This window comes from Grampus griseus, assembly GCF_964374135.1.
Source record: "Grampus griseus genome assembly, chromosome: 14".
Classification (NCBI taxonomy): domain Eukaryota; kingdom Metazoa; phylum Chordata; class Mammalia; order Artiodactyla; family Delphinidae; genus Grampus; species Grampus griseus.
This window is the reverse complement of record NC_139008.1, coordinates 65,745,674-65,771,986: the sequence shown is the minus strand read 5'-3', so window position 1 is coordinate 65,771,986 and position 26,313 is coordinate 65,745,674. Positions and strand designations below refer to the sequence as shown.

Sequence of the window (26,313 nt, the reverse complement as noted above, 5' to 3'; positions counted from 1 at the left end):
CTCAGTGCACAGAAAAGCTCTTTGAAGACCTCTTTGGGCATTTCTCATTCTCAAGTTCTTCTATCTGTTGCTTAGTAGCTTCAGAAAAAGATTTGCTCTTTCTCTGTTCCCCTCAAGACTTCCCAAAGCCCCAGCCCTCACAGCCTCTCCCCCTACATATGATGCCCTTGCTCCCAGGCTGCTCTTCTAGTCTAATTTCTCACCCACCGCTCCCCTAGAAAACTTGCTCTGCCTCCTATGCTGGAAGTTTTTTCTCTCACTTTCCAGGAAGCTGGACACAGTGGTCCTGGTGAATAAAATCCTCCCCCTTGCTGTTCATGTACCACCTCTTTTAATCCTCAACAGCCATTAAGTGGCAGACCTAGGATCTTAGCCCAAGTCATTAGACTCCAGTCAGATGCTTAGCAAGATGGCTGTCATAGAATAAATGCTCAATAAAAAGCTTCCCACCCCTTCTCTGGTCATGTCAGGTCTACTCAAGAACCTTCAAGGGCTCCCTATTGCCTAGAGCGGGGGGTCAGCAAACAGTGGCGCACAGGCCAAATCTAGCCTGCCACCTGTTTTGTTTTGTTTTTTATAAAAATAAATTTATTTGTGTATTTATTCTTGGCTGAGTTGGGTCTTTGCTGTTGCGTACGGGCTTTCTCTAGCTGCGGCGAGCGGGGGCTACTCTTCGTTGCGATGTGCGGGCTTCTCATTGCGGTGGCTTCTCTTGTTGCAGAGCACAGGCTCTAGGCGTGTGGGCTCAGTAGTTGTGGCACACAGGCTCAGTAGTTGTGGCTCGTGGGCTCTAGAGCGCAGGCTCAGTAGTTGTGGTGCACGGGCTTAGTTGCGCCGTGGCATGTGGGGTCTTCCCCGACCAGGGCTCGAACCCGTGTCCCCTGCATTCTTAGGTGGATTCTTAACCACTGTACCACCAGAGAAGCCCGCCTGCCACCTGTTTTTGCAAATAAAGCTTTATTGGAACACTAAAGCTGCTTTCACCATGCAGAGTTGAGTAGTTACAACAGAGACCATAAGGCCTATAAAACCTAAAATATTTATTATTTGTCCTTTTATAGAGTTTGCTGACCCTTGGCCTACAGAATAAGAGGGAATGCAGACTGCCTCTTATCCTCCTTTGGATCTGCTACAGAGCAAGTACTTAATAAATACATTTCAAATGAATGAACAAAATGTCCACACTATCATCTTGGAGCCACAGACCTACACACAAAGAGATCTCTGAATATAGTCAGACACCCTAATTTACCTGGTCCCCAAACCATGCCACCCTGTCCTTGTAGGTCACAGGCAGCCCTTCCAGGACTGCTGCAGACATCCCAGGCTCCTTGACCCTCTGGAGCTATCAGGGAAGTGGAGATGGTTAAGTCCACTGCTTCTCTCCTCTCTTACATCCACACGCTCTTCTGACAGACAAATTCCCTACTCCTCCTTCTTTGCTGTGTAACATGAAAACAGCTTTCTTCTAAATTCGACAAACAGAAGTATAATGTTGAATATGCTTTTCAAACTGTACTCACCTCTCACTCGTGAAAACCATTCATCTTGTCCAACACGCTCATTTTGCCACTGGGGAAACCGGAGGGCAGGTGAAGCACTCCAGGCACTCAAGGGGGTCCCATGGGACAGAAGCAGGCTCTCCAGAGCTCCCGATGCCGGCTCACTGCCCGGTGTTCCTCCGAGTCCGCTCCTCGCGGGGGTGCTGTGGAGGGGGGGGTACTGGTGGAGGAGGGCTCCTGTCTCTCTTGGCACCACCAGGCTGGGCTCTTGTGCTGCCATGGCCTCTACCAGGCCCCTCAGGGCTCTCAAAGTTTTTCCCAAGGGAGAGAGGTGACTTGGTCCCAGGTCTGTGGTGCCGAGGCTGGAGTGAGACAGGAACCCTGAGTTCTAGGCCCAGCGCTACCAACAAGGAGAGCCGGCCCAGGCCAGTGACTGATGGCTTCCAGGCCCGCTGGAGGGACCGAGGAGAGCTCCTCAGGTCCCACTGCCTGCCTCCTTGTCTCTGGTCTGCATCCTCTCTCAGGCTGCTCACTCCTCATCCTTGACCCGGGACGCCGGCTCCTGTCACGCTGCCCATCTGTCTCTGGCTCCTTGTACCTCCCCCCACGGTCACGCCTCACTCCAGTCTCTGGCAACACCCTGTCATTCTGACAGAGCTGCTTGACAAGCTACTGGCAAACCAGCAGCCTGTGGGCCCAACGCAGCCTGCGTATGTGTTTTGTTTGCCTAACACAATATTTCAAAAACAATTTGAGTTCGTTGCTCGCATTTGAAAACCGGTAGGAATCATCTAAAACACTGCGTTTCTGGGTTCTCCTGAAAAATCTAGAGATTGGCAGTACCGGGCCTGCATTACTTCCTGGCATGGCATCAACTGACTGGGTCTACGGAGCAGCGGCTCCACCTGGATGGGGAATGTGCGCACCAGTCCCCACCGTCCCCTGCCGCCTCCCCAATCCTTCTGCTACACTCCTTTAGACGACCTGCCGGCCTTGCAAGGCATTTGAGTTTGCAACCCCATCTTTTCTCTGTGTCTCCCATCTGTCTCCTCAGATAAGACTCTCCCACTCTGAGGCTACCTCCAGTGATTAACCCATCCCCACCCAGCCTCCCAACCATCCCTTACTCAGTCCCACAAGTGTCCAGAGAGACAGTGCCCCAGGTGCTGCCCCAAACACCTCTCCGGACCCATGGCTCAGCCCTCAGGATCCCCCACTGTAAGCCCCACAACTCCCATGGTGGTTATTCAGGAAACACTAGGGTCAACCCAACATCTTTTATTGATTCTAAACAAGGACCCCTGCATTCTTATACTGAGGCAGGAGTTCTTGGATTTTGTACCGGGGTGCTATAATGGTTTCGACAATCCTCAATGGGGGGAGGTATTTCTGGGGTGCCATAAAAATGGGATGACGAGGTCTTGTCTTCTTGTCTAAGCTACACAAATCCAGCATCACAGCCTTGGGCTTGTAGATCCCTTTCTTCTTGGGCTGGACTGGGGTGAATGGTGGACACTGGTGAGGCTCCACCAGCAGCCGCATCAGGTCCTTCCGGAAGACATTCCAGCTGTTCTCCTCGAGGAACTTCTGGCACACATCTTCATCGCTGAAGGCAAGGCCCAGATGCTGAGGTTCCCACACGAGCTCCTGCCTGCCCCCTGCCCCCCCCAGCCCTGCCTCCTTCCAGCCCCGAAACACACCGAGCCCTGTCCCACCTCTGCGCCTTTTCCCAGACTCTTCCCTCTGCCTCCTTTACCTTTCCACACCTTCATCACCTAGACCTGCACTATTCCATGTGGTGGCCACGAGCCACATGTGGCTACTGAGTACCTGAAGTGTGATGAATCTGAATTAGAGGTGTGCTCTGAGTATAAAATACACACCAGATTTCAAAGACTTAGAACAACAACAAAAAGAATGCAGAATATCTCAGTAATTTTTATGTTGATTACATGTTGAAATGATAACATTTTAGATATACTGCATTCAATAAAATATATTATTACAGTTAATTTCACCCGTTTCTTTTGATTTCTTATAACGTGGCTACTGAAAATTTTAAATTACGTATGTGATCATTAGCCATCAGGGAAATGTAAGCCAAAGCCACACAAGATACCACTTATGCCCACTAGGATGATGATAATTAAAAAGACAAATAATAATAAGTGTTAATGGGGATGTGGAGATATTGGAGCGAGGGTTCCAATGCATTGCTGCCAGGAATGTAAAATGATGCAGCCACTTTGAAAAAACAGTCCAGCAGTTCCTCAAAACGTTAAACAGTTAACTTATGACCCAGGAATTCCACTCCTAGGTATATACCCAAGAGAAATGAAAAATATGTCCACACAAAAACTTGAACAAGAATGTTCATAGCAGCATTATTCATAATAGCCAAAAAGTGGAAACAACCCAACTGTCCATCAGCTGATGAATGGGTAAATAAAAGAGTGGTATATCCATGCACTGGAATATTATTTGACAATAAAAATGAATGAAGTACTGATACATGCTAAGACATGAATGAACCTTGAAAACACTATGTTAAGAAGCCAGTCACATATACATGGTTCCATTGATCTGAAATGTCCAGACAAGGCCACTCTATAGAGATAGAAAGTCCATTGGTAGCTACCTTGGACTGGTCTTGGTGCCCTGGCTCTACTCTGCCCCCTTCCCTCATAGCACATGAGGGTGAGGAAAGTGGGGGAGGGTGGAATGGGCTCAGGACTCATTGGTTTATTTTCTTCTGAGACCTCAGCAAGGGAAGGGCAAACTCAACTTCCACTGACTCACCTATACTCTCACCTAAGGAGGCAACTCTGATAAATCACTAACACATTAGAGCATTCTTCTGGGTAGATTATATTAACCAGGACAAAATCAACTTTGATTCACAGAGATCAACTTGATATAAAATCTACAGGTCAGAGTGGGCTACAAGTTAGTCCTGGTGGTCTCAGCATTGCCAGCGTCAGCTCCTACCAGCTCACGAGAGCAACTTCATGCTCGATGACATCAGGTTGGTAGCTCAAAACCGGCCATGGTGGTAGTATGTGCACCACAGAAACCAGCAAACACTTCCAATCAGGTTACCTCCCATCTCCCAGAGAGCTGATTGTTGAACATTTCCCAGCACACCACTGGATAGTCTCCAACTAAAAAGTCCCGTTAACTCCCAATTTCTTACATAATAAATAACAATATCTAACTCTGCTTCACACTTACCATGACCAGGCACTTTACACTTGTTAACTCATTTGATCCTCAGGACCACCCCATTTCACAAACATGGAAACTAAGGCTCAGGGGGGCTAAGGAACTCATCAAAACCTAGGAGGGGGTGAGCACATGCTTACAGATTCTTAAGGGATCTTTTTTTTTTTTTTTGGATCCAGAGTCCAACTTAAGACAGACAAGATTCCACATAACCTCCTGATGCCGACGGTCACACTGATTTCTAGTCTAGTCTTTCACTAAATGGGGCAGCTCTTCCAAAGTCCTCAGCTTCATGCAGCAATTCCAGTTCCACTCTCTGCCTCGCTTGAACTGAAAGTGTCATCTGTCCTTGCGGGATGCAACACTTCAGCCCATGGTGCCCTCAGCCACAACCCCACCCCATGCCTGCCCGGCAATCCAGCACTAGATCACACTCTGGTGCTTTGGTTTGAGGCTGCTCTTCATTTGGGGCCTTGGAGATTTCCCTTCTTTCCTGTGAACTCAGCTGTTCGTATTCTACATGGGGGAGAGGCTTCAGATAATCTAGCCTGTAGCATCCACAGGACAGGTGTCTCACCAACTGACTGTGATCTGCAGGATGTCACGTCCCCTTTCCTGGGCCTCACAGTCCTCAATTAAAACATGGAGGATTTGAGCTAGATAATGCTTATATTTTCTGCCTGCTTTAGCAGTCTAGAAAACCATGAGTTCAACAATTAATGAATAAGCGAGAATTCTATCTGTCAGCATTGCAGACGATTGCAGCAAAGTGCTGACTGGGCAGCACAGATGCTGAGTGCCCAAACATCTGCCACCCTCAAGTCTACATAAACCTCTGAGTTTCAATTCAACCAACATTAACTGACACCCATCATGTACCAGATGTTATGTGAGAAGCTAAGGCTCCTTAAATCCTTTTTTGAGTAGCTATTTTCTAAATAGCTATTTTTTATGTTGTTAGTACACAGGAATCAGAGAATTGGGGCATTGCTGAACTGCAAGGAACCACCAGTGTTTCCCAACTTTTTTTTTTTTTTCCACAAAACTGCCCCAATTTGGACCATAGCTACATATCATCTGTTCTTTTATTAATGATTTTTAAAAATTCTACTTAAGTATTTACTTTGGCTTTGTTCTAAGCAACAAGTTTGTCAAATCAGTTTAGTGAGCTAGTCATGTTTTTCTAGTTCACACTAGAATAAATACATAGCTGTTTACAATCCGCGTACCACCTAAAGTCATCTTGTAAGCCTTCTGTGAATATGATCCATACTTCGGGAAACACTGTTCTGGTCTAATTTTCTTGTTTTGTAGATTGGAGTCTTAAGCCTACAGGAGGGAAAATGACTTATCCAAGGTCATATGGATCCCATGGCAAATTCTTTCATGTGCTTATTGGACACGGCTGAAGCAACTCTACAGATTTGCTTGCCTTCACACCTCCTCTTTCTCAACCACAGGAATCACTTGCTTCCCACACCTGCCCACAAAACGATGTCTGATCACAGCATCACCACAAGAAAAGAAAAAGGAGGGAGGATGCAAAATTGTACAATCGGTATGATCTCCATTATGAAGCTTTGTGTGCCTGAATGATAAATGCCTATTTGGTACACAGCCATGCGGTAAAAAAAAATACTGAAAGGAAATACATAAAATGCTAATTGGGATTGTTGGAGGAATGCAAATGCATTTAAGAAGGTCTTCACCTTCTTAAACGTTCAGCATTTTCCAGTTTTCCCTAATAAGTGTGTCCCATTTATTCATTCACTCACCCAACGTTTATCATGCATCTACCATGTGCCAGGTACTGTACAGGTGCTAGAGATGAAAGGTGCCTAAAGCCCAATCCCTGCGTTCACGAAGCAATTAACCAAGTGGTGGGGAAAGAACTGTGCGAAAACTACGCAGCTCTAAACAGTTGTAATAAAACGTGGTGTGGCCACTGTGAGAGCTACGTAGGGAGGATTATGAGTGCACAGAAAGGGGTACTTAGCCCAGCCTGGGGTCAGTCATGAAAGGTTTTCTGGAGGATATGAATCTTAAAGAATGAGAAGAAATTTATCAGAAAATAAAGGGGAGAGGAGCAGGATTGAGGGGTGGCATTGCAGGCAGAGGGCCTGCACTGGCAAAGGCAAGTATGTGCAGGTCCAGGAGGCAATCTGCCTGTGTTGCTGGAGTGGGTTAGAGGTGGCAGGAGGTGCTGCAGGGGAGTTGAAGGGTCAGAAAATGAAGGGCCATTTACGTGGCATTGAATCTGCACTGTATCCTACAGGCAGTGAGATACCACTGAAAGGTTTTAAGCAGGAGTTTAACACGGCCAGATTTGGGTTTTAGCAAGAGCAAAGTATGCAGAAAGGATCTGGCAGGGAGAGACCGAGGCAGGGGACCAGCGGTAAGACGGCTACAGGAGTCTCAGCTGGGGATCCCAAAGTGGGGGTAAGGGTGTCAGCCAGGGAGGTGAAAGGGATCCACTGGGCTGTGTGAAGTAAACAGTAGGACTTCATTTATATTTATCTTTGTCTTATTCTTTCTAAAGATCTATTTGTTGCATGTTCATAATATATATGATATATTCATATAGCAATATATGGACATAATAAATAAAAATAAGTTAAATAACATATATTATTTATATCATATATATATTCTAGGGGGTATACACTCAAACACTCTTTAGTAATAGTGGTGTTAGATCAAAACAGTTTTGTGACCAGTAGTCCAGACAATAAATTCGTTTTTACCTAAAAATTAGGGTTTTTTTCACACTATAAAAGTATTCACTCTGGAAAATTTGGAAACTAGGGAAATATGAAAAGAAATCTTTTTTATCAAATCTTTCAAGATAATTTTTTTTAATTATAAAAGTAATATATCATCATTAACAAACATTTGGAGAATAAAGGGAAAAAAACCCACTTGGGGCTTCCCTGGTGGCGCAGTGGTTGAGAGTCCGCCTGCTGATGCAGGGGGCATGGGTTCGTGCCCCGGTCTGGGAAGATCCCACATGCCGCGGAGCGGCTGGGCCCGTGAGCCATGGCCACTGAGCCTGCGCATCCGGAGCCTGTGCTCCGCAATGGGAGAGGCCACAACAGTGAGAGGCCCGCGTACCGCAAAAAAAAAAAAAAAAAAAAACCCCACTTGGAATGTCATACCCTGACAACAACTTTAAAAAGTATATCTTTTTTTTCCCTCATTATAAAAGAAATGCATACTCACTACAAAACCAATTAAACATCAGAGGAATATATAACTATAACCAGAAAGTCCCTTTTAGTCCGAGCTTCCAGAGAGAATGACTATTACAAATTGGGCAATACCACAGATATTATCACTTTTGCTCATTTTCCTTCTAGATTTTTCTTATGTAAGTGTTTTACAAAGGCACAGTCATAGTATGTACATATACAATTTTGTACCCTATCCTTTTCTTGTAGCATTTTATCACTCATTTACTTATGATTTTTAAATAAAAGTTACTTTCTATCAAGGGAATGTACCACAGTTTTCTAAACTATCCCCCTGGTGTAACACATGTGGGTAAAGGTGGTCGTTTTTCTATTATGAATATGGCAGCTACGAACATCTTAGTGTATGTAGCTTTCCCTATAATTAGTTACATACAGATAAATTCAGAGGTAGACCACTGCTTCAAAGAGTAGGAACAGTTTTGTGTCCCCTGAAACATTATTATCTAAAATTACTATCAAAAGGATTGAGCCAATTTCGAGTGTACCAACAATTATCAGTTTCATTCCACCAGTGTCAGCTTTAGGTATCATCACTTTTTTCTTCCTTTTACCAAAATAAGAGGCAAAAAAATTGTTCATTTGATCTAGTGGGAGGTACGCACATTTCCAGCACTGACCTGGGGTACTTGATCTCGAACTTCGACAATTTTTCTATTGTCTTACTGTCAATCAGTTCGCAAAACTTCTCTTTCCTAACCCGTATCACCTCAGCTCCCAGGCTCACCAGGATCAAGGGCCGAGTGTCACGCTGGCTCTCCGGGAGGAGGATCTGGTGAAGGCCCTAGAAAAAAGAAGTCCCAGAAAGTTCGAGACCATCCACTTGTACAAGCAGATTTTCAGGGTAGGCAAAACAAGGCCCCGAACAGGAGGTGAATCCATGTGGGGTCATTCAGCAAGTGACGGGGAGAAGTCCAGAACTCTCTTTGCTAATGACATCAAAGTCCTGGGGCTCCTCACATGAGAACAGTCCTCAAGGCACTTTGTCAGTTGTCCTGCCCACGGGCAGCAGGCTCTGCAAGAGTTGCACTCACACAGTAGCTTGCCGGGCGCCGGCATTTTACAAGCTTTCCCTGGTGTCCAGTCTCGACTCTGCTTTGTGCCAGGCCAGCCCGTTTTCTCTTCCTTAGGACTATGACAGACAGCTCATCCTCCTCTTCTACATCTTCCCTTTTACAGCTGTCACACCCTCCCACACCCTTTCCTCCAGGGCTTCCTTCATAAGCGTGTGTCGCCTTAGTTCCTTCCGTCCCTCACGGGCTCTGGGGCCACTGGTAGTCCCTGTGCGGCTTCCGTTGCCCCTTGGGCTCCCTGGTGTGGATTCCTACTCAGTTATATCTGGAAGGGAGATGGAGATCAACAGGCACAGCTTTACAGAGTGTAACCCCCTTTGTAAGGAGACACTCTGAGATGGGGCAAAGCCGGGACCAGAGTCTTTGCTGCTGAAACCCCAATCCAGGGCTCACTCAGCCTCTCGGCTATTAAGACTCAGGCAAGGAGGGGAGGGGAGGTCAATGGTCCAGAGCCTACAATGCCCAGCTGTCTTGGGCTTAAGAAGACATCAGCCAGGGCTTCCCTGGTGGCACAGTGGTTGGGAGTCCGCCTGCCGATGCAGGGGACATGGGTTCGTGACCGGGTCTGGGAAGATCCCACATGCCGCAGAGCGGCTGGGCCCGTGAGCCATGGCCGCTGAGCCTGCGCGCCAAGAGCTCTGCTCTATGGAGGCCGTGTGGGATTGAGAATAATCCTGCTTCAGAAGAAAGATCCATATGTTTACTTGTCATGCGACTTTGGGCAAAGTTATACGTCCCTGGGCCACTGTTTGCTCACCTGTGAAACAGAAGTGAAAACACCTGCCCTGCATGTCTCTGAAGGAGTCTCAGTTTGAAAGGAGATGTGAAGTAGGGTTTGGAACAGTTTCCCCTTCCCCGCCCTCACCCACACTACCACCATTTGGGTTCCAGACCTTGAAGAATGACCATCTACTCTGAGCCCTGGCCTTGTCTCTCCTTGGTAAGACTGGAATGGAGGTGTGTTATCTTTCTTACGAAGTTGTTGAAGGTCCAAACAAGATGGTGTGGTGTGTGAGGGTGCTCTGGGAGACGTGAAGCTCCTCACACTTTAGTTGTGCTCAGTGCAATGGGCATAAAGGCCCTTCTGACCAGCGCCAGGCCTTGCACAGAAGCCAGATGGCTGCTCTTCAGTCAACTCCTACTGTGTGGGAGAAACACGTGTGTAGATGTAATCCTCACAACCACCCGGCGATATAGGGATTATCAGCCTCAGATGTGGAAAATAAGGTTCAAAACAGGAAATTTACTTGCAAAGGTCATGTATCTTATAATTACAATAACAATGATGGTGATGATGACGGTGACGACAGCACCAGCTAATGTTTAATGAGCCTTCACTAAATCCCAGGCCCTCTTGTAGCTTTGGGGTGTGTTAGCTCATGGAACCCTCACTAGAACCCCATGAGGTGAATCCTTTTATGATCATCATTTTACAGAGGATGCTGATGAGGTTAAGAAACTTATCCAACATCATACAGCACGGAAGCAATAAAGCTAGGATTTGAACTCGGATGGGCCTGCCTTTAGAGTCCATGCTTTTAACCACTACACTGCGAGGAAACTGAGGCACAAAGTTAACTAACCTGCCCAAGGTAACAAGACAGAAAGTGGTGGAGCCGGGATTTGAACCAGCAATCTGTCCAGGGCCTCACTGAGGGCAGTACCATCAGCAGGCACTGTTATCCACCTCCACTCCACCCCACACGTTCCAGCCGGAGTCAGGTCTTCAAGTAGCTTCCCAAAGTGCCCAGGATAAAGCAGAACTCTTCATTGTGGCCACCGAGGCTTTGGCTATCTCACCCTTGTAAGGCTCCTGCCTCGTTTACTCTGTTCCAGCCATGCTGCCCTCCTTCCAGTCCCCTCAACATGCCAGGCTGCTTCCTGCCTCAGGCTCAACCTGCTGTTCCTCTGTCTGGAACACTCTTCCCCCCAGGCTGTCTATAGTTTATTCCTTTTGTCATTCAGGTCCCAGCTTAAATATCACTGCCTTAGAGCAGCCTTCCCTGACCACTCCGTTTAGGAAGACCACCCCCTTCAACTCAGCTTTCTGTTCCATTCCCAACAGCAATTTAAAACTTTCTGTGTGGGCTTCCCTGGTGGCGCAGTGGTTGAGAGTCCGCCTGCCGATGCAGGGGACATGGGTTTGTGCCCCGGTCCGGGAAAATCCCACATGCCGTGGAGCAGCTGGGCCCATGAGCCATGGCCACTGAGCCTGCGCGTCCGGAGCCTGTGCTCCGCAACGGAAGAGGCCACAACAGTGAGAGGCCCGCGTACTGCAAAAAAAAAAAAAAACCTTTCTGTGTATTTGCTGCTTTATCTGTTTACTGTCTGTCTCCAGCCTAGATCATTAGCCCCATAAGGGCAAGAATAATGTCAGTTTACTCACCCACACTGGCACCTTGGGCCATGCTTGGAGCATGATAGATCCTCAAGAAATATCTCCTGAGTGAAAGCTCCAACGGAATCATAGAACGCTAGAGTCAGCAGCTCACCCAGGTGAATGTCCTCATTTTCTGATGAGGGTTCAGATTCAGAGAGGTAAAGTGATTTGCCCAAGGCCACACAGCAAGCTAATTAGAAGCAAAAACTACAATATGTGAGGTGGCCCATCTGCCATCTCCCTGCTGCTCTGCCCAGTCTTGACCATGTCTGAGGCCTCAGCCCGCCTGTTCCCTGGAGAAGCTGGTTCCCCTACACCCCCTGGCTCAAAAGCTGGGTCTCTTTACTCCAGGCCCCAAGCTCTGCTGTTTCCAAGGCTGACTCAGCTCTACACTCCTGCCTCCAAAGGAAAATGTGATCTCCTACCTCCTGGTGGGTGAATACAGTCACAGCTGTTACCATTCATTCTCCTGCAAATGAAGCCAGGGCCTTGAAAGCAGGGAGAACAGAATTTTACCAAAGGCACTTTCTTCAACAGGATCTCGTTAATGAATATTTGGTGGTGGGAGTTTCTCTGCCCTGGGTCCTGTGTGGTGAATGAGGCAGTCAGGGCCTTGCTCCGAGCCTTCCAGGATTGCTTAGAGAATCAAGTCCCAAGTCCCTGTTGTTCCATCTTCCACAGCCTCCCCGCTCCTGTCACCCTCTACCAGAGTGAGCAATGCCTCGTCTGCCCTGTGGTTCCTCCATGCACCCAGGGTGCCAGGCATCCCAGCTCCTCCGCGGGCAGCCCACGAGGCTGCATGCACTGCAGGTGCCTGGCCTCAGGTGGCCTGTGTCCAGTCCTGAGCACCTCACTCCGAGACACTGAAACTGCAGGGAAACGGAAATGAGAAGGCTGGAAACTATATCACATGAAGACTGAAGGAATGGAGGAATGTTTTCCCTGCATAAGAAAATAATTAACGGGGCACAGATGCTGAATGAAAAACAAAACAGCATTCTTTAAATACCTAAGAGGCCACCATGTGGCAAGGAAGCTGATTTCTGTTTGTTCTTGGGGGGATGGGTAAGCGGGGGTCGGAGCTCCTTAAAAATTGTAGGAGGCAGAGTTTTACTAAGCAAAATAAGAGCTGCTGAAAAGCTCAGAAATATTCACGCGGTATTGACCGAGGGCTGTGCTAGGGCCTGGGCCTCCAGACAGTGCTGGGCTGACCTCCCTGCCTCGGGGGGCGCACAGGCCAGAGCAGGAGCACGGGGTGAGGACCCTGGAGATTCATGGCAACAACGATGACCATACATCAGAAGACAGTCCCCCCACCTCCAGGAAGACTGACGTGCATCGCTACCCACCAGGAGGCCTCGTGCCCTCCCCGTACAGCTCACCCGCCCACCCAGCTCCAGCACCTATGGCCCAGCTCCCACAGTGGTCAACTCACGGCCAAGTTTGTTTCACCCATACATCCCCCCTCCACTATTGGATAATTACTTTTTTTTTTTAAGATTTTTTTTTTTTAAGGGAACCATTTTTAAAGTCTTTACTGAATTTGTTACAATATTGCTTCTGTTTAATGTTTTGTTTTTTTGGCTGCGAGGCATGTGGGATCTTAGCTCCCCGGGGATCGAACCCGCAGCCCCTGCATTGGAAGGCGAAGTCTTAACCACTGGACAACCAGGGATGTCCCTGGATAATTACTTTTTTTTTTTCTTTTTTTTTTTTTTTCGGTACGCGGGCCTCTCACTGTTGTGGCCTCTCCCGCTGCGGAGCACAGGCTCTGGACACGCAGGCTCAGCGGCCATGGCTCATGGGCCCAGCCGTTCCGCAGCATGTGGGATCCTCCCGGACCGGGGCACAAACCTGTGTCCCCTGCATCGGCAGGTGGACTCTCAACCACTGCGCCACCAGGGAAGCCCACTTTTTAAAAATTAATTAATTAATTTTATTTATTTATTTTTGGCTGCATTGGGTCTTCATTGCTGTGAGCACACTTTCTCTAGTTGTGGCAAGCGGGCTCTAGAGCGCAGTCTCAGTAGTTGTGGCACACGGGCTTAGCTGCTCTGCAGCATGTGGCATCTTCCTGGACCAGAGATCGAAACCATGTCCCCTGCATTGGCAGGTGGATTCTTAACCACTGTACCACCGGGGAAGTCCCATGGATAATTACTTTTTAATAGACTTTTTTTTTTTTTTTGCTGTACGCGGGCCTCTCACTGTTGTGGCCTCTCCCGTTGCGGAGCACAGGCTCCGGACGCGCAGGCTCAGCGGCCATGGCTCATGGGCCCAGCCGCTCCACGGCATGTGGGATCTTCCTGGACCGGGGCACGAACCCGTGTCCCCTGCATCGGCAGGCGGACTCTCAACCACTGCGCCACTAGGGAAGCCCTAATAGACTTTTTTTTTTTCCTTTTGTATGTCCTTTATTTTTTCATATTATTCAACACTTTCAGATTCAGGTTTCAGATTCAGATTCTGGCTCTGTGAGCTCCTGACATACATTTACCAGATTTCCATGAGTAATGGAACTCTATTCATGGACATATATTTATTGAAATTTTAATAACTGACAGTCTCTGTGCTGGGTTCTGAGACAATCCCTACTATAGAGATGCGTATAGATCACTGAGGAAAATATACAAGTTCACAGTCACAGTCACTGTAATGACTTCATGAATAGACTTTTCTTTAGAACAGTTTTAGACTTAACAGAAAAATTGAGAAGATAGTACAGAGTTCCCATATACCCTGCCCTCGGTTTCCTGTTAAGATCTCACATTAACTGTGATACCTTTGTTACAATTAATGAACCAATATGGATACATAATCAATAACTGAAGCCAACGAGTTATTTAAATTTCCTTTTTCTCTTCCACAGTCCTACCTAGGACACAGCATTACATTTAATTGTCATGTCCCTTTAGGCTCCTCTTGGCTGTGGCACTTTCTCAGACTTACCTTGTTCATGATGATCTTGACAGTTTTGAGGGGTACCGGTCAGGTGTTTCTTGGGTCGCCCCACTATTAGAATTTGTCTGATTTTCCTCACGATTAGACTGGGCTTATGGGTTATTGGGAAGAGGACCACAGCGTGCCGTTTTCATCACACCACATCCCACTTTTATAATCTCGTATTAAGGGGACATACTATCAGCATGATTTATTACTGTTGATCTTGGCCTTGATCACCTGAGTGAGGAAGCACTGCTCACTCAATGGTTTTTCCTCTGTGAAATTATTCTTTTTTTCCTCCTTTCTATCATGTAGTCTTTGGAAGGAAGTCACTATGTGCAGCCCACACCTAAGGAGCAGTGAGTTATACCCTCTCTTTTAGGGCAGAGTGTCTACATAAATTAGTTGGAATTCTTCTGCATGGGAGATTTGTCTTTTCTCCCCTGTTTATTAATTTATTCATTATTTATGCATTATATCAGTATGTACTTACAGATGTTTATTTTGTACTTTGGGTTATAATCCAATACTACTTTATTTAGTTGTTCTGATTGTTCCAGCTTTGGCCACTGGGAGCTCTTTCAGTTGGCCCCTGTGTTCCTTTGATATGCCCACTCCCATCAATGTAGGGATTTTCTCCCCAGCACATCCTTACTTCCTGGCACTACAAAAGGCTCCAGGCTCACTCATATATATCTTGTGCTGGTTCTAGACTCAACCAAAGAGCCCTTGTTTCTTTTGAAGAATGGTAGTAGGAACCAAGATCTGGGCGCTATGTGTGCTCATTGCTACTGGTGTGTCATTTCTTTTAGGCCCTTCGGCTAACAGAGCAAAAGATACATGTTTATACATATATCTATAAATATTTCTTTGTGGAACCATCTGTATCTATATTACGATTGACATAAGTTCACATGACGCCTGCAACTCTAACCCATTACCACACGGATCATTCTAGCCTCCTCCCCTTGCATATCTGTATATTTCCACTCCAATGGTAAAAAACCTGGCTCCTACCCTCTGCCATTCATTTACTTAATTGATACATTTCAGTATACACGTATAGCAGTATCAGAATTGTTAATCCACACATCCATGGAAAAAACTTTGTCATAAAGTACAATGCTCATGTGCAGTTCCTTTTGTTTTCAGTCTTAGAGACTCCACTCATCTCCAAAGTTACTTAGGTCAGGACCTTTCCCATCCTCTTCACTGAAGTTGTTTCATAGATTTGTAATATTGTTAGATTCTCTCCTCAGTCTGCATTTCTTCCTGGGGGATCCCCCTCCCCATCTCCTAAATGATTTTTGTTGTTGTTACAAATTGCATACATTAAGGTTCACTCTATGCTGTAAAGTTCTATGGGTTTTGACAAATGCTTAATGTTTTGTATCCACCATTACAGTAATTACAGAGTAATTTTATTGCCCTAAAAATCCCCTGTGCTTTACTTATTTATCCCTCCCCCGAATTCCAAACCTCTGGTGACCATTTTACTATATCCATATTTTTGACTTTTCCAAAATGTCACATAATTAGAATCATATACTACTTAATCTTTTCATACTGGCTTCTTTCCCTTAGAAATATTCATTTAGGGAATTCCCTGGTGGTCCAGTGGTTAGGATTCTGGGCTTTCACTGCTGGGGCCGGGTTCAGTCCCTGGTTGGGGAACTAAGATCCCACAAGCCATACTTGGTGCAGCCAAAAAAAAAAGAAATATTCATTTAATTTTTCCATGTCTTTTCATGGTTCCCTAGCTAATTTCCTTTTTTTTTTTTTTTGCGGTACGCGGGCCTCTCACTGTTGTGGCCTCTCCCGTTGCGGAGCACAGGCTCCGGACGCGCAGGCTCAGCGGCCACAGGCTCCGGACGCGCAGGCTCAGCGGCCATGGCTCACGGGCCCAGCTGCTCCACGGCATGTGGGATCTTCCTGGACCGGGGCACGAACCTGTGTCCCCTGCATCAGCAGGCAGACTCTCAACCACTGCGCCACCAGGGAAGCCCCGCTAATTTCTTTTTATTGCCAAATAATATTTCATTGTATGGATTTATCAGTTTGTTTATATTCACCTTTCCATATAAATTTTAGCATTAGTTTTTCAATATCCACAAAATAACTTGCTGGGATTTTGATTGGGATTGCATTGAATCTATACATCAAGTTGGGATAAACTGACATGTTAACAATACTGAGTCTTCCAGTCCACGAACATAGACTATTTCTCCATTTATTTAAAGCTTCTTTGAATTTTTTCATTATAGTCCTATAGTTTTCTGCATATAGATCCTGAACATATTTTGTTAGATTTATACCTAAGTATTTCAGTTTTTGTTACTATTGTAAATGACATTGTGTTTTTTATTTCAAATTACAATTGTTCATTGCCTTATACCCTGTGACCTTGCTATAATCATTTATTAGCTCCAGGAAATTTATTTGTTCTTTTTTGTTGTTGTTGTTTTGTTTTTTGATTCTTTAGAATTGTCTATATAGACAATCATGTCATCTGCAAACAAAGACAGCTATATTTTTTCCTTCCCAATCTGTATGTGTTTAACTTCCTTTTCTTTCTTTTTTTTTTTTTTTACGGCACGCGGGCCTCTCACTGCCGTGGCCTCTCCCGCCGCGGAGCACAGGCTCCGGACGCGCAGGTTCAGCGGCCACGGCTCGCGGGCCCAGCTGCTCCGCGGCATGTGGGATCCCCCCGGACCGGGGCACGAACCCACGTCCCCCGCATCGGCAGGCGGACTCCCAACAACTGCGCCACCAGGGAAGCCCTAACTTCCTTTTCTTAATGCACTAGCTAGGACTTCCAAAACAATGTTGAATAGTAGTGAGAAGGGACATCCTTGCCTTGTTCCTGGATTATTTTAAAGCAAGTCCTAGATGTCATATCATTTTATCTGTAAATATCTGGATATGTATCTCCTAAATATAAGGACTCTTATTTATTTATTTATTTATTATTTATTTATTTATGGCTGCCCTGCGTGGCATGTGGGATCTCAGTTCCCCAACCAGGGATAGAACCCATGTCCCCTGCAATGGAAGTGCGGAGTCTTAACCACTGGACCACCAGGGAAGTCCCGTAAGGACTCTTTAAAAAACATAACCACATTACCATTATCATATCTTAAAAAAATCAAACAATATTCCTTAATATCACCGAATTTAGAACAGGATGATTTTAAACATTTACTCTCATTACTTAGTACCCCCAGCCCTTCGTGTTACACACTCTATTGTGAACAAGGCTCTCTCTGCACACTTACCAAGACTTCTCCTTGCTCCACAGTGTGAATCTTCACGTAGGCCCCCACTGCAGCCTCCTTGGGGAGAGCACCATACTTCGTATCAATCATGGGACACTGGATGAAATGAGGACACCTGGATCTGAAATTTGACACCTTGTTAAAGAGAACTCATTTGTAACACAGCCAGTTCATGAAGCCCTGGATAAGCAGCCCCCATTCAATTGAGATCACCCCTCCCTTCTCCCAGGTGGTGAGAAAACTGTCAGGATTTGGAGAGGTTTAACAGGGAGAAGACATGCACGTGAGCCAGGCCTGATGGGTGAGAAGTCCAGGCTGGCTGACTTAATGCTCAGCACAAGGAGGGGATTTCTAAGTCAGAGCTGTCTAAAAATGGAAAGACTAGTTTGAGAAAGAGTAAGCTCTGTCCCCCTGGGGACACAGCGGAGGTTGGGGCTCTTCTTGAGAGGCAGGCAGAGGAGAGATGGCTTCATTTGTTTGTTCACAAAAACGGGTTTCCCTGAGTGATCTGTAGACTCGGTACTTTGTTCACGTTGGAGTGAGTTTTACACAGGCAATCCTGTTGTGCTTTCTTTGGTCTCAGGCTAGGTAGAAGGAAGAGACAAAGTATGCTATCTGGATTAGAGGCAGGGAAAAGATTATTCATTAGCTGAGAGCATAGCTGAACTCACCCAACATATACACAAGGCAGGCTTCCATTCTTGCCTCCCAGGACATGCCCAGCATATGTCTATTTTTTAATGTGGGGACAGCCTGTCCTCTTCTTCCTCACTATTTACAGCAGAGAAACTAAGTCTGTTCCTTCTCTACCTTCAGAAGAAGTAGGATTGGGATTTCAAACACTGGATCCTTTGGAAAGAGTATCCATCAGAGGTAAAAACAACAAAGCAACCACAGGGTGCTCATTATGGAGGTAAGCAGGCTGGAAATGTTAACAGGCAAAGGATTCCCTGGGGCACCAAGGAGACTGTGACACTGATGCCATTATTAGTATGATATTTTTACTTCATATGTAATGAAGGAGCGGGCACTGAGCTGCCTCTAGGCCAGTGCCCACTGAATGTCCCTTCCTCTCCAGGAAAGGCAAAAAGCACAGCCTTCATTGTGCATCCACCTTGTTTCTGTCATGACGATCATACCAGATAGCAAGACTGAGCACTAACAAGCTGCTCAGGTTTGAATCCTGACTCTACCACTTTCTATCTGTGTGACCTTGAATAAGTAACTTAATCTCTCCCTGTACCTTGGTTTTCTCACCTGAAAGATGTGAGTGATAATAGCAGTACTTACCTTGTAGGGTTGTTGGGAGAATTAAATTAGATAATCCAGTACCAGGCACAGAGTCATTTCCATAAGTGTTAGTTATAATTATCATTATCTCATTTAACTGCTGGTTTACAACAAACTGAGACTTAGATGCTGTTAGCTACAGACCAGGAAACTGAGGCTTAAAGAGGTCAAGTCCCTTGCACAGGGACACAGAGCTAAAGTAAGTGGCCAAGCCAGGATTTGAACCCAGATTGGACTGACTCCAAAGCACTTATCTACTGCCTCCCTTAAATGAGCAGACTTTTCTTAAGAAGCTCAGAGTCAAGGAGATATGGGTATGTATGTGTATGTATAGCTGATTCACTTTGTTATACAGCAGAAACCAACACACCACTGTAAAGCAATTATACTCCAATAAAGATGTTTAAAAAAAAAAAAAGACGCTCAGGGTCAAAAAGGCCCAGTGATATACAAACAGAATGTCATCACCAAAAACTGTGTCCTGCCCCTTCTTCTTCAGATGGGTTCCCTGAGAAAGGAAGCAGCCACCACCTAAAGGGGCCCTGTGAGCTGGAGGCAGGGAAGGCAGTCCCCATATCAAACCTAGGACCTCTGGAGGCTGCCTTCTGCACACATCCCAACCTTTGGGGTCAAGCTGTGATTGCTACCTCCGCCCCCTCCCCAGCATCCCTGACATTCTGCCCTGTAAGTTATATCCCCCTTTTCAACCAGAATCTGGACCCTTCTATCTGTCAAGGGCAAAGCTTACTTGATCTTTGGGCCCAAGGTCTTTGGGAGAGTATTTGCTGAGGTTTTAATCTTCCTACTGAAGCTGGATCCCTGTTGCTCCTGGGCTTTCCGGAGATGCAGAAGTTTCAGAGAACTAAAATCCTGTACAGGATATGACTTGATCTGGAATTCCTTAAATCTCTCCACAGGAGACAGATCTGTTAGAGAAAGCACAGGAAAACCCATTAATGGGTCTTTGCATACATGAGGGCTGTGCTGGAGGTGTCTGGAGGTATATCACAATCTCCTGTGTGGCTAGTCTGATGTACGGGGGAATTAAGAAAAACAGGAAAGAAAAACACTGTGGCTTCCACTATTGTCCCTCTGTGCCAGGTCCTGAGCGAGAGCCTTTACATCCATTACATCTAGACAAATGCCATTAGCCTTATTTAAGAGAGAAAATGAGAAGCAGAGTTTAACACCCAGGAAAGGGCTGAAGCTTGTATTTGAACTCAGGTGTTTCTGATTCAAAGCTCATGTCTTTCCATTAACAGATCACATTTATCTGGGCTTTCAAACCGGGACTGGGGGCAGGAGGAGCAATAAAAAATAAATGGGTGACCAGCCATAGAACCTTGGACAAGTCTCAATCTCTTGGAATCCTCCTAGGACTATTGTAAGCATTACAGATAAAGTATGTGCTATGCCTAACACAGTGCCTGGAACATAATAGGTCCTCTGTGAGCATTAATAAAAAGATCTCCAATATGGGGCTTCCCTGGTGGCGCAGTGGTTAAGAATCCGCCTGCCAATGCAGGGGACACGGGTTCAAACCCTGGTCCGGGAAGATCCCACATGCTGCGGAGCAACTAAGCCCGTGAGCCACAACTACTGAGCCTGTGCTCTAGAGCCCGTGAGCCACAACTACTGAAGCCCATGTGCCACAACTACTGAAGCCCATGCACCTAGAGCCTGTGCTCCGCAACAAGAGAAGCCACCGCAATGAGTAGCCCCCGCTCACTGCAACTAGAGAAAGCCTGCGCACAGCAATGAAGACCCAACGCAACCCCCCCCAAAAATAAATAAAATAATATTTTTTAAAAAATAAAAAGATCTCCAAGAGAATACCACTCAGAAACACTATGCTGAGTGAAAGGAACCAGATACAAAAGAGTACATACTATAGGACTCCATTTACATGAAACCCTAGGAAAGACAAATGTAACCTATAGTGATGGAAAGCAGATCGGTGGTTGCCCAGGGCCAGGGGTGAAGGATAGGGATTGACTGGGAAGGGGCACAAGGGAACTTCTGGAGGTGACGGAAATGTTCTATAACTCGATTGTGGTGGTTACAACAGATGTAAATTTGTTAAAATTCATTGAACTACACACTTTAAATGTGTGTCTTTTATTGTATGAAAATGAAACCTTAATGATATTGATTTAAAAAACATCTTCTGGGAGTTCCCTGGTGGTCTAGTGGTTAGGATCCTGGGCTCTCACTGCCGTGGCCTGGGTACAACCCCTGGTCAGGGAATGGAGATCCCACAAGATGTGCAGCACGACCAAAAAAAAAAAAAAAACCTCTCCAGTGTTAGTATTAAAATTAATGTTAATAGAAATAAACTCGAACTACACAAGGAGTAGGCCTAGAAAAACAAAGCATATATAAAAAAGCCCTAAGTACAACCTATTCAGAAGACATTTTAGCAATACTTATCAATATTTTAAATGTGCATAGCCAGTACACACTGGACCAAATACTTGATCCAGTAATTCTAAGAATTTATCCAATATGTTTTTGTGCACAAGTATGCAAAGATAAACACACCAGGAAATTCATCACAGTAAGGTAATAGCGAAAAATTGGAAATAACCCAAAATATCTGTAAAAGGTAATTGGTGTAATTGTGGTATATCCATACAAGAGAATAAAACTCAGCTATTAAGAACCATAGATCTAGACTTCTGCTTCCAGCCAGAGTAACAGGGACTACTCTCCCACCTGAAACTAATAAAATACTGGGCTAAATACATGAAAAACGTGGCTTTCATGACACTGGGCATCACGCCATGAAGAACCATTATCCCTGCAAGATAGAAAACAAATGGGCTGAGCCCTACTATTGCCCCAGCCGACCACCTGGAGACCTTCTGGGCAATGGTGCAGGAAAGGGAAACCCAGGAGGAGCCCAGCAATCTCTCTGAATTAATGAGACAGAAGTCAGTCCAGGGACGACAAGGCAGCTGGAGTTCACAGAGCAGAGTCCCAGAGAGGAGAGAGTTGCACAAAGAGAGAACTCTGAAGATCTTCCGAGGGTCCCCTTTGGTCTCAGCTGAGTACTGAGCAATACATGAATGATGTTAGGAAACCACCAGTGGTTAGGCAGCCACTAAGATGGCCCTCAGTGATTCCCACCTCCTGATGGCCACACATTTGTGTACTATCCTCCCGTTAAGTGTGGGCTGGATTTGATTCTAATAAATAGAATATAGCAGAAGTGATGGGATATCACTTTTGAGGCTAGGTTTAAAAGGCTTCTGCCTTGGGTATACTCTGTGTTGCTCTCTCTCACTCCTGGGGAAGCAAGCTGCAGTGTCATAAAACAGCCCTGTAGAGACCCCCACAAGGTGAGGGACCAAGGTTTGCAAATAGCCACGTAAGTGAACTTGGAAGTGGGTCCCTCTCAAGTGAGCCTTCAGATGAGACCACAACCCTGGCAGACAGCTGCAACCTCACGACAGAACTTGAGCCAGAGGCAGCTGGCTAAGCCATGCTCAGATTTCTGACCCACAGAAACTGAGAGATAATAAATATTGTTTCAAGTCACTATGTTTTGGGATAATTTGTTATGCAGTAATAGATAAAAAATGCTACCCAAGGCTGGGGAAAGAACCACCCAAAATGTTTAGAGAGATAAATAATCAGAGTTCACACAGGACCAGAAATAGTTCCTGTTCTCAACAGCTAGAATAGAAAGCCTCACAAGTCATGGGCACCTGTGGAATATTCAGAATGGCTTTGTCTCATGAATGGGGCAAAACTAGCTCTAGATTAAACACTGCTCTGATCTTACCTACCAAAGCCTAACTGCTAGTCTTTAAAAGATCAAAATATTTCCAAGTAACTTACCTGCATCCCAGAACAAATCTCAAAAATATTTACAGGAATTTTTAAATACATAGCACCCAAAATTCACAGTTTCTAGCATTCTGTGAAAACTTACCAACCATGCAAAGAAGTAGGAAAATATGAACCATATAAAGAGAAAAAAACAATAAACTGAAACTGACCCAGAAATGACACAGATAACAGAATTAGTATGCAACGACATTAAAATAGTTATTATAATTGTATTCCAAAGAGGAAATTGTGTGTATATTAAGCAGAGACATGGAAATTATTTAAGAAAAAAAAAAAGACCCAAATCAAACTTTTAGATATGAAAACTGCAAGGTCTGAAATGAAAAATACATGGATGGGATTAATAGCAGATTAGACAATGCAGAAGAAAGACTACTGAACTTGAAGACACAGCAATAAAAATGATCAAAAATGAGAGAAAAAAGACAACAACGAAAAATTAATAGAGCATCAGTGAAACAACTTCAAGCAGTCCAATATACATGTGATTGGAGTCCTCAAAGTGGAGGCGAAAGAAGGAAAGATAGAAAAAAAATTTTTTTAATGGTCAAAACATTCCAAATCTGATGAAAAATATAAACCCAAAGATCCAAAAAACTAAATGAACCCCAAGCACAGAAACATGACAAAAATTTTGTGAAGACACAGTGTGACCAAATTCCTTAAAACCACTGATAAAGAGAAAAATTTTAAACCAACCAGGGCAAGGCAGTGGTGATCACTCTACCATGTACAGAAATATCGAATCACTATGTTGTGCACCAGGAACTAACATAGTGCCGTGGGTCAATTACCCTTCAAAAATAAACAAGCTCATAGAAAAAGAGATCAGATTTGTGGTTACCAGAGGCAGCGGGTAGGGCAGAGGGGGAATTGGATGAAGGTGGTCAAAAGGTACAAACATCTGGGGCTTCCCTGGTGGCACAGTGGTTAAGAATCCACCTGCCAATGCAGGGGACACGGGTTCAAGCTCTGGTCCGGGAAGATCCCACATGCCGCAGAGCAACTAAGCCCGTGCGCCACAGCTACTGACCCTGTGCTCTAGATCCTGTGAGCCATAACTACTGAGCCCACATGCCACAACTACTGAAGCCTGCATGCCTAGAGCCCATTCTCTGCAACAAGAGAAGCCACCGCAATGAGAAGCCCACACACCGCACCGAAGAGTAGCCCCCGCTTGCCGCAACTAGAGGAAGCCCACGGGCAGCAATAAAGACCCAACGCAGCCAAAAATAAATAAATAAAAATTTTAAAAAAGGTACAAACATCTACTTATAAGATAAACACTAAGTAATAGAGATGTAATGTACAACATGATTAATATAATTAACCCTGCTGTATGTTATATACAAAAGCTATTAAGAGAGTAAATCCTAAGAGTTATCACAAGAAAAAAAAAATTTTTTCTTTTGTATCTATGTGAAATGATGGATGTTCACTAAACTTATTGTGGTAATCATTTCATGATGTATTTAAGTCAAATCATTATGCTGTATACCTTAAACTTACACAGTGCTGTATGTCAATTATATTTCAATAAAACTGGAAGAAAAGAGAACAGCCATAGCAAAAAGGCATTATTACGTACAAAGGATATACAAAGTTATGCAAAGAGGTTATACAAAGATAAGAAGGTTGGCAGACTTCTTATTGAAAACAATGCAAGCCAGAAGACAGACTTTAATGCAAATCTTTAAAATACTGAGCAAAAACAAACAAACAAACAAAAAACCCTGTTAACCTTGAATTCTATACCCAACAAAAAATTTCTTTAAAAATTAAGACAAAATCATTTTTAGACATAGAAAAGCTGAAAGAAATGTTAAAGGAAATACTTCGGGCAGAAGGAAATTGTACAATGGAAATCTGGACCTATACAAAGGCATGAAGAACATCAGGAATGGTACCACATAGGTAAATATAAAATACTTTTGTTCTTATTACTTAAATATATTTAAAAGATAATTGTTTAAAGCAAAAGTGACAACTGTGTATTGTAAGGTTTTTAACATATGTGAAGGTAGAATATTTGACAATAGCCCAAAATCTGAGAAGGGAGAAATGGAAGTATATTGTCGTAAGGTTCTGATCCTGTATGTGAAGTGGCATAATATCACGTGAAGGTAGCCTGTGATAAGTTAAAGGTATGTTCAACAAACTATAAAGCAACCACTAAAATAAACAGACAAAGAGTTAGAGCTAATAAGCCAACAGAGAAAATGAAATGGCATCATACAAAATAGTCCAAAAGAAGGCAGGTAAGAAAAAGAATATATTTAATACCACTGAACTGTGTGCTTAAAAATGGTTAAGATAGTAAATTTTACATTATGTGTATTTTGCCACAGTTAAAAAAAAAAATGGGGGGGGGAAATGTGTGGGATGAGGCTTTTTCTCTGGTGGATTAGCAATGGAAAAGAGAGAAAAAAAGAATTGACATGAGAAGAGAGCTGAAATTTACTGAGCACCTCCCAGGCCCTGTGCACACATGATCTGATTCAGCGCTCCTAGTAACCTGTGTGATGATGAGAGTGAACGTCTACTATATACTAATGCATCTAGGTAGTGTTCTAAGAGCATTATATATTCATTTGCTTAATTTTATAACAAGCCTATGAGGCAGGGACCATGAGTCATATTTTACAGACTCTGAGGGCATCGGTGTGCAGGGACGTGGAATCACTTGCCCAGCATCCACACAGCTAGTAAGAGAAGGACCCTGAATTCAATCATAGCTTGGCCCTGGGCCTATGCTCTTAACCACGACACCAGCGACAGACCCCAGGGCACCAGGCCCAGAGGCTTGAGTACTCACCAAAATCACCCTGCTAATCAGTGGTATTCAAACCTGGCTCTGTCTAGCTCCAAGCTCTCTTTTTTCCACCCCTCTCCCTGTGAGAACCTGAAGCAAAAGGGAAAGGCTGAAATTGGCTGCAAGGGTGGGCAGGAGCCTCCCCTCGGACGGCCGCGTGGACCAGGTTTCCACAGCTGGTGGAAGAAGGATGTCTATCCTGCCAGGCCTTTCCAGCTCTAGATTTCTAAGATTTTGTGGACCAGGCACTGAGAACCCACAGGATCAGGCACCCCCTACCGTGCTGCGGGCTGCCGGATGTGGATGTCGGCTTACCCTTGAGGTGGGTGTTTGGAGGTCTGTCGTCTATCAGCTGCAGGTGCTGCCAGACCCACTTGTGGTAGAAGGGCGAGGTCGCAAGGTCTATCAACTGCAGTACTTCACAGCTGCCCTGGACACGTCAAGAGACACGAGCAGAAGGGTCAACCCCAGCTCCAGGTAGGCTAGGCTTTGAAGATAAGCTCTCTTTTGTTTTACTTGCTTAATGCAAGTGGTTTCAGGCCCTTTTTAAAAATGAAAATGTTACCTACTCATCATAAAAAATTCAAATAGCTAAAGAGGCCTGAGAACTAAAAAAAAAAAAAAATCACCATTGAGGATGTTATTGGGACAATTGGTGAAATTGACTATGGACTATAGATTATATATTATATCAATGTTAAATTCCTAGATTT

The 26,313-nt window shown here is 44.9% G+C and overlaps 1 protein-coding gene across 4 annotated transcripts in view; it reads right to left on the bottom strand.

Moving 5' to 3' along the window:
- Positions 1-26,313, bottom strand: part of CNBD2 (cyclic nucleotide binding domain containing 2) — a gene marked incomplete at its 3' end in the record, with an annotated part of 72,819 nt that overhangs the window by 7,568 nt on the left and 38,938 nt on the right. For 2 of the 4 annotated variants that reach the window (XM_082670646.1, XM_082670648.1), the window contains 5 exons: positions 25,916-26,030; positions 19,682-19,859; positions 17,644-17,764; positions 8,593-8,756; positions 2,790-3,108 (listed from right to left, as the gene is read on the bottom strand). In XM_082670646.1, coding sequence (XP_082526772.1) covers positions 2,790-3,108; positions 8,593-8,756; positions 17,644-17,764; positions 19,682-19,859; positions 25,916-26,030 — 897 coding nt within the window. Of the gene's footprint in view, positions 1-2,789; positions 3,109-8,592; positions 8,757-17,643; positions 17,765-19,681; positions 19,860-25,915; positions 26,031-26,313 lie in introns of those variants that run through there. The other 2 variants (XM_082670649.1, XM_082670647.1) reach the window with 2 other exon arrangements.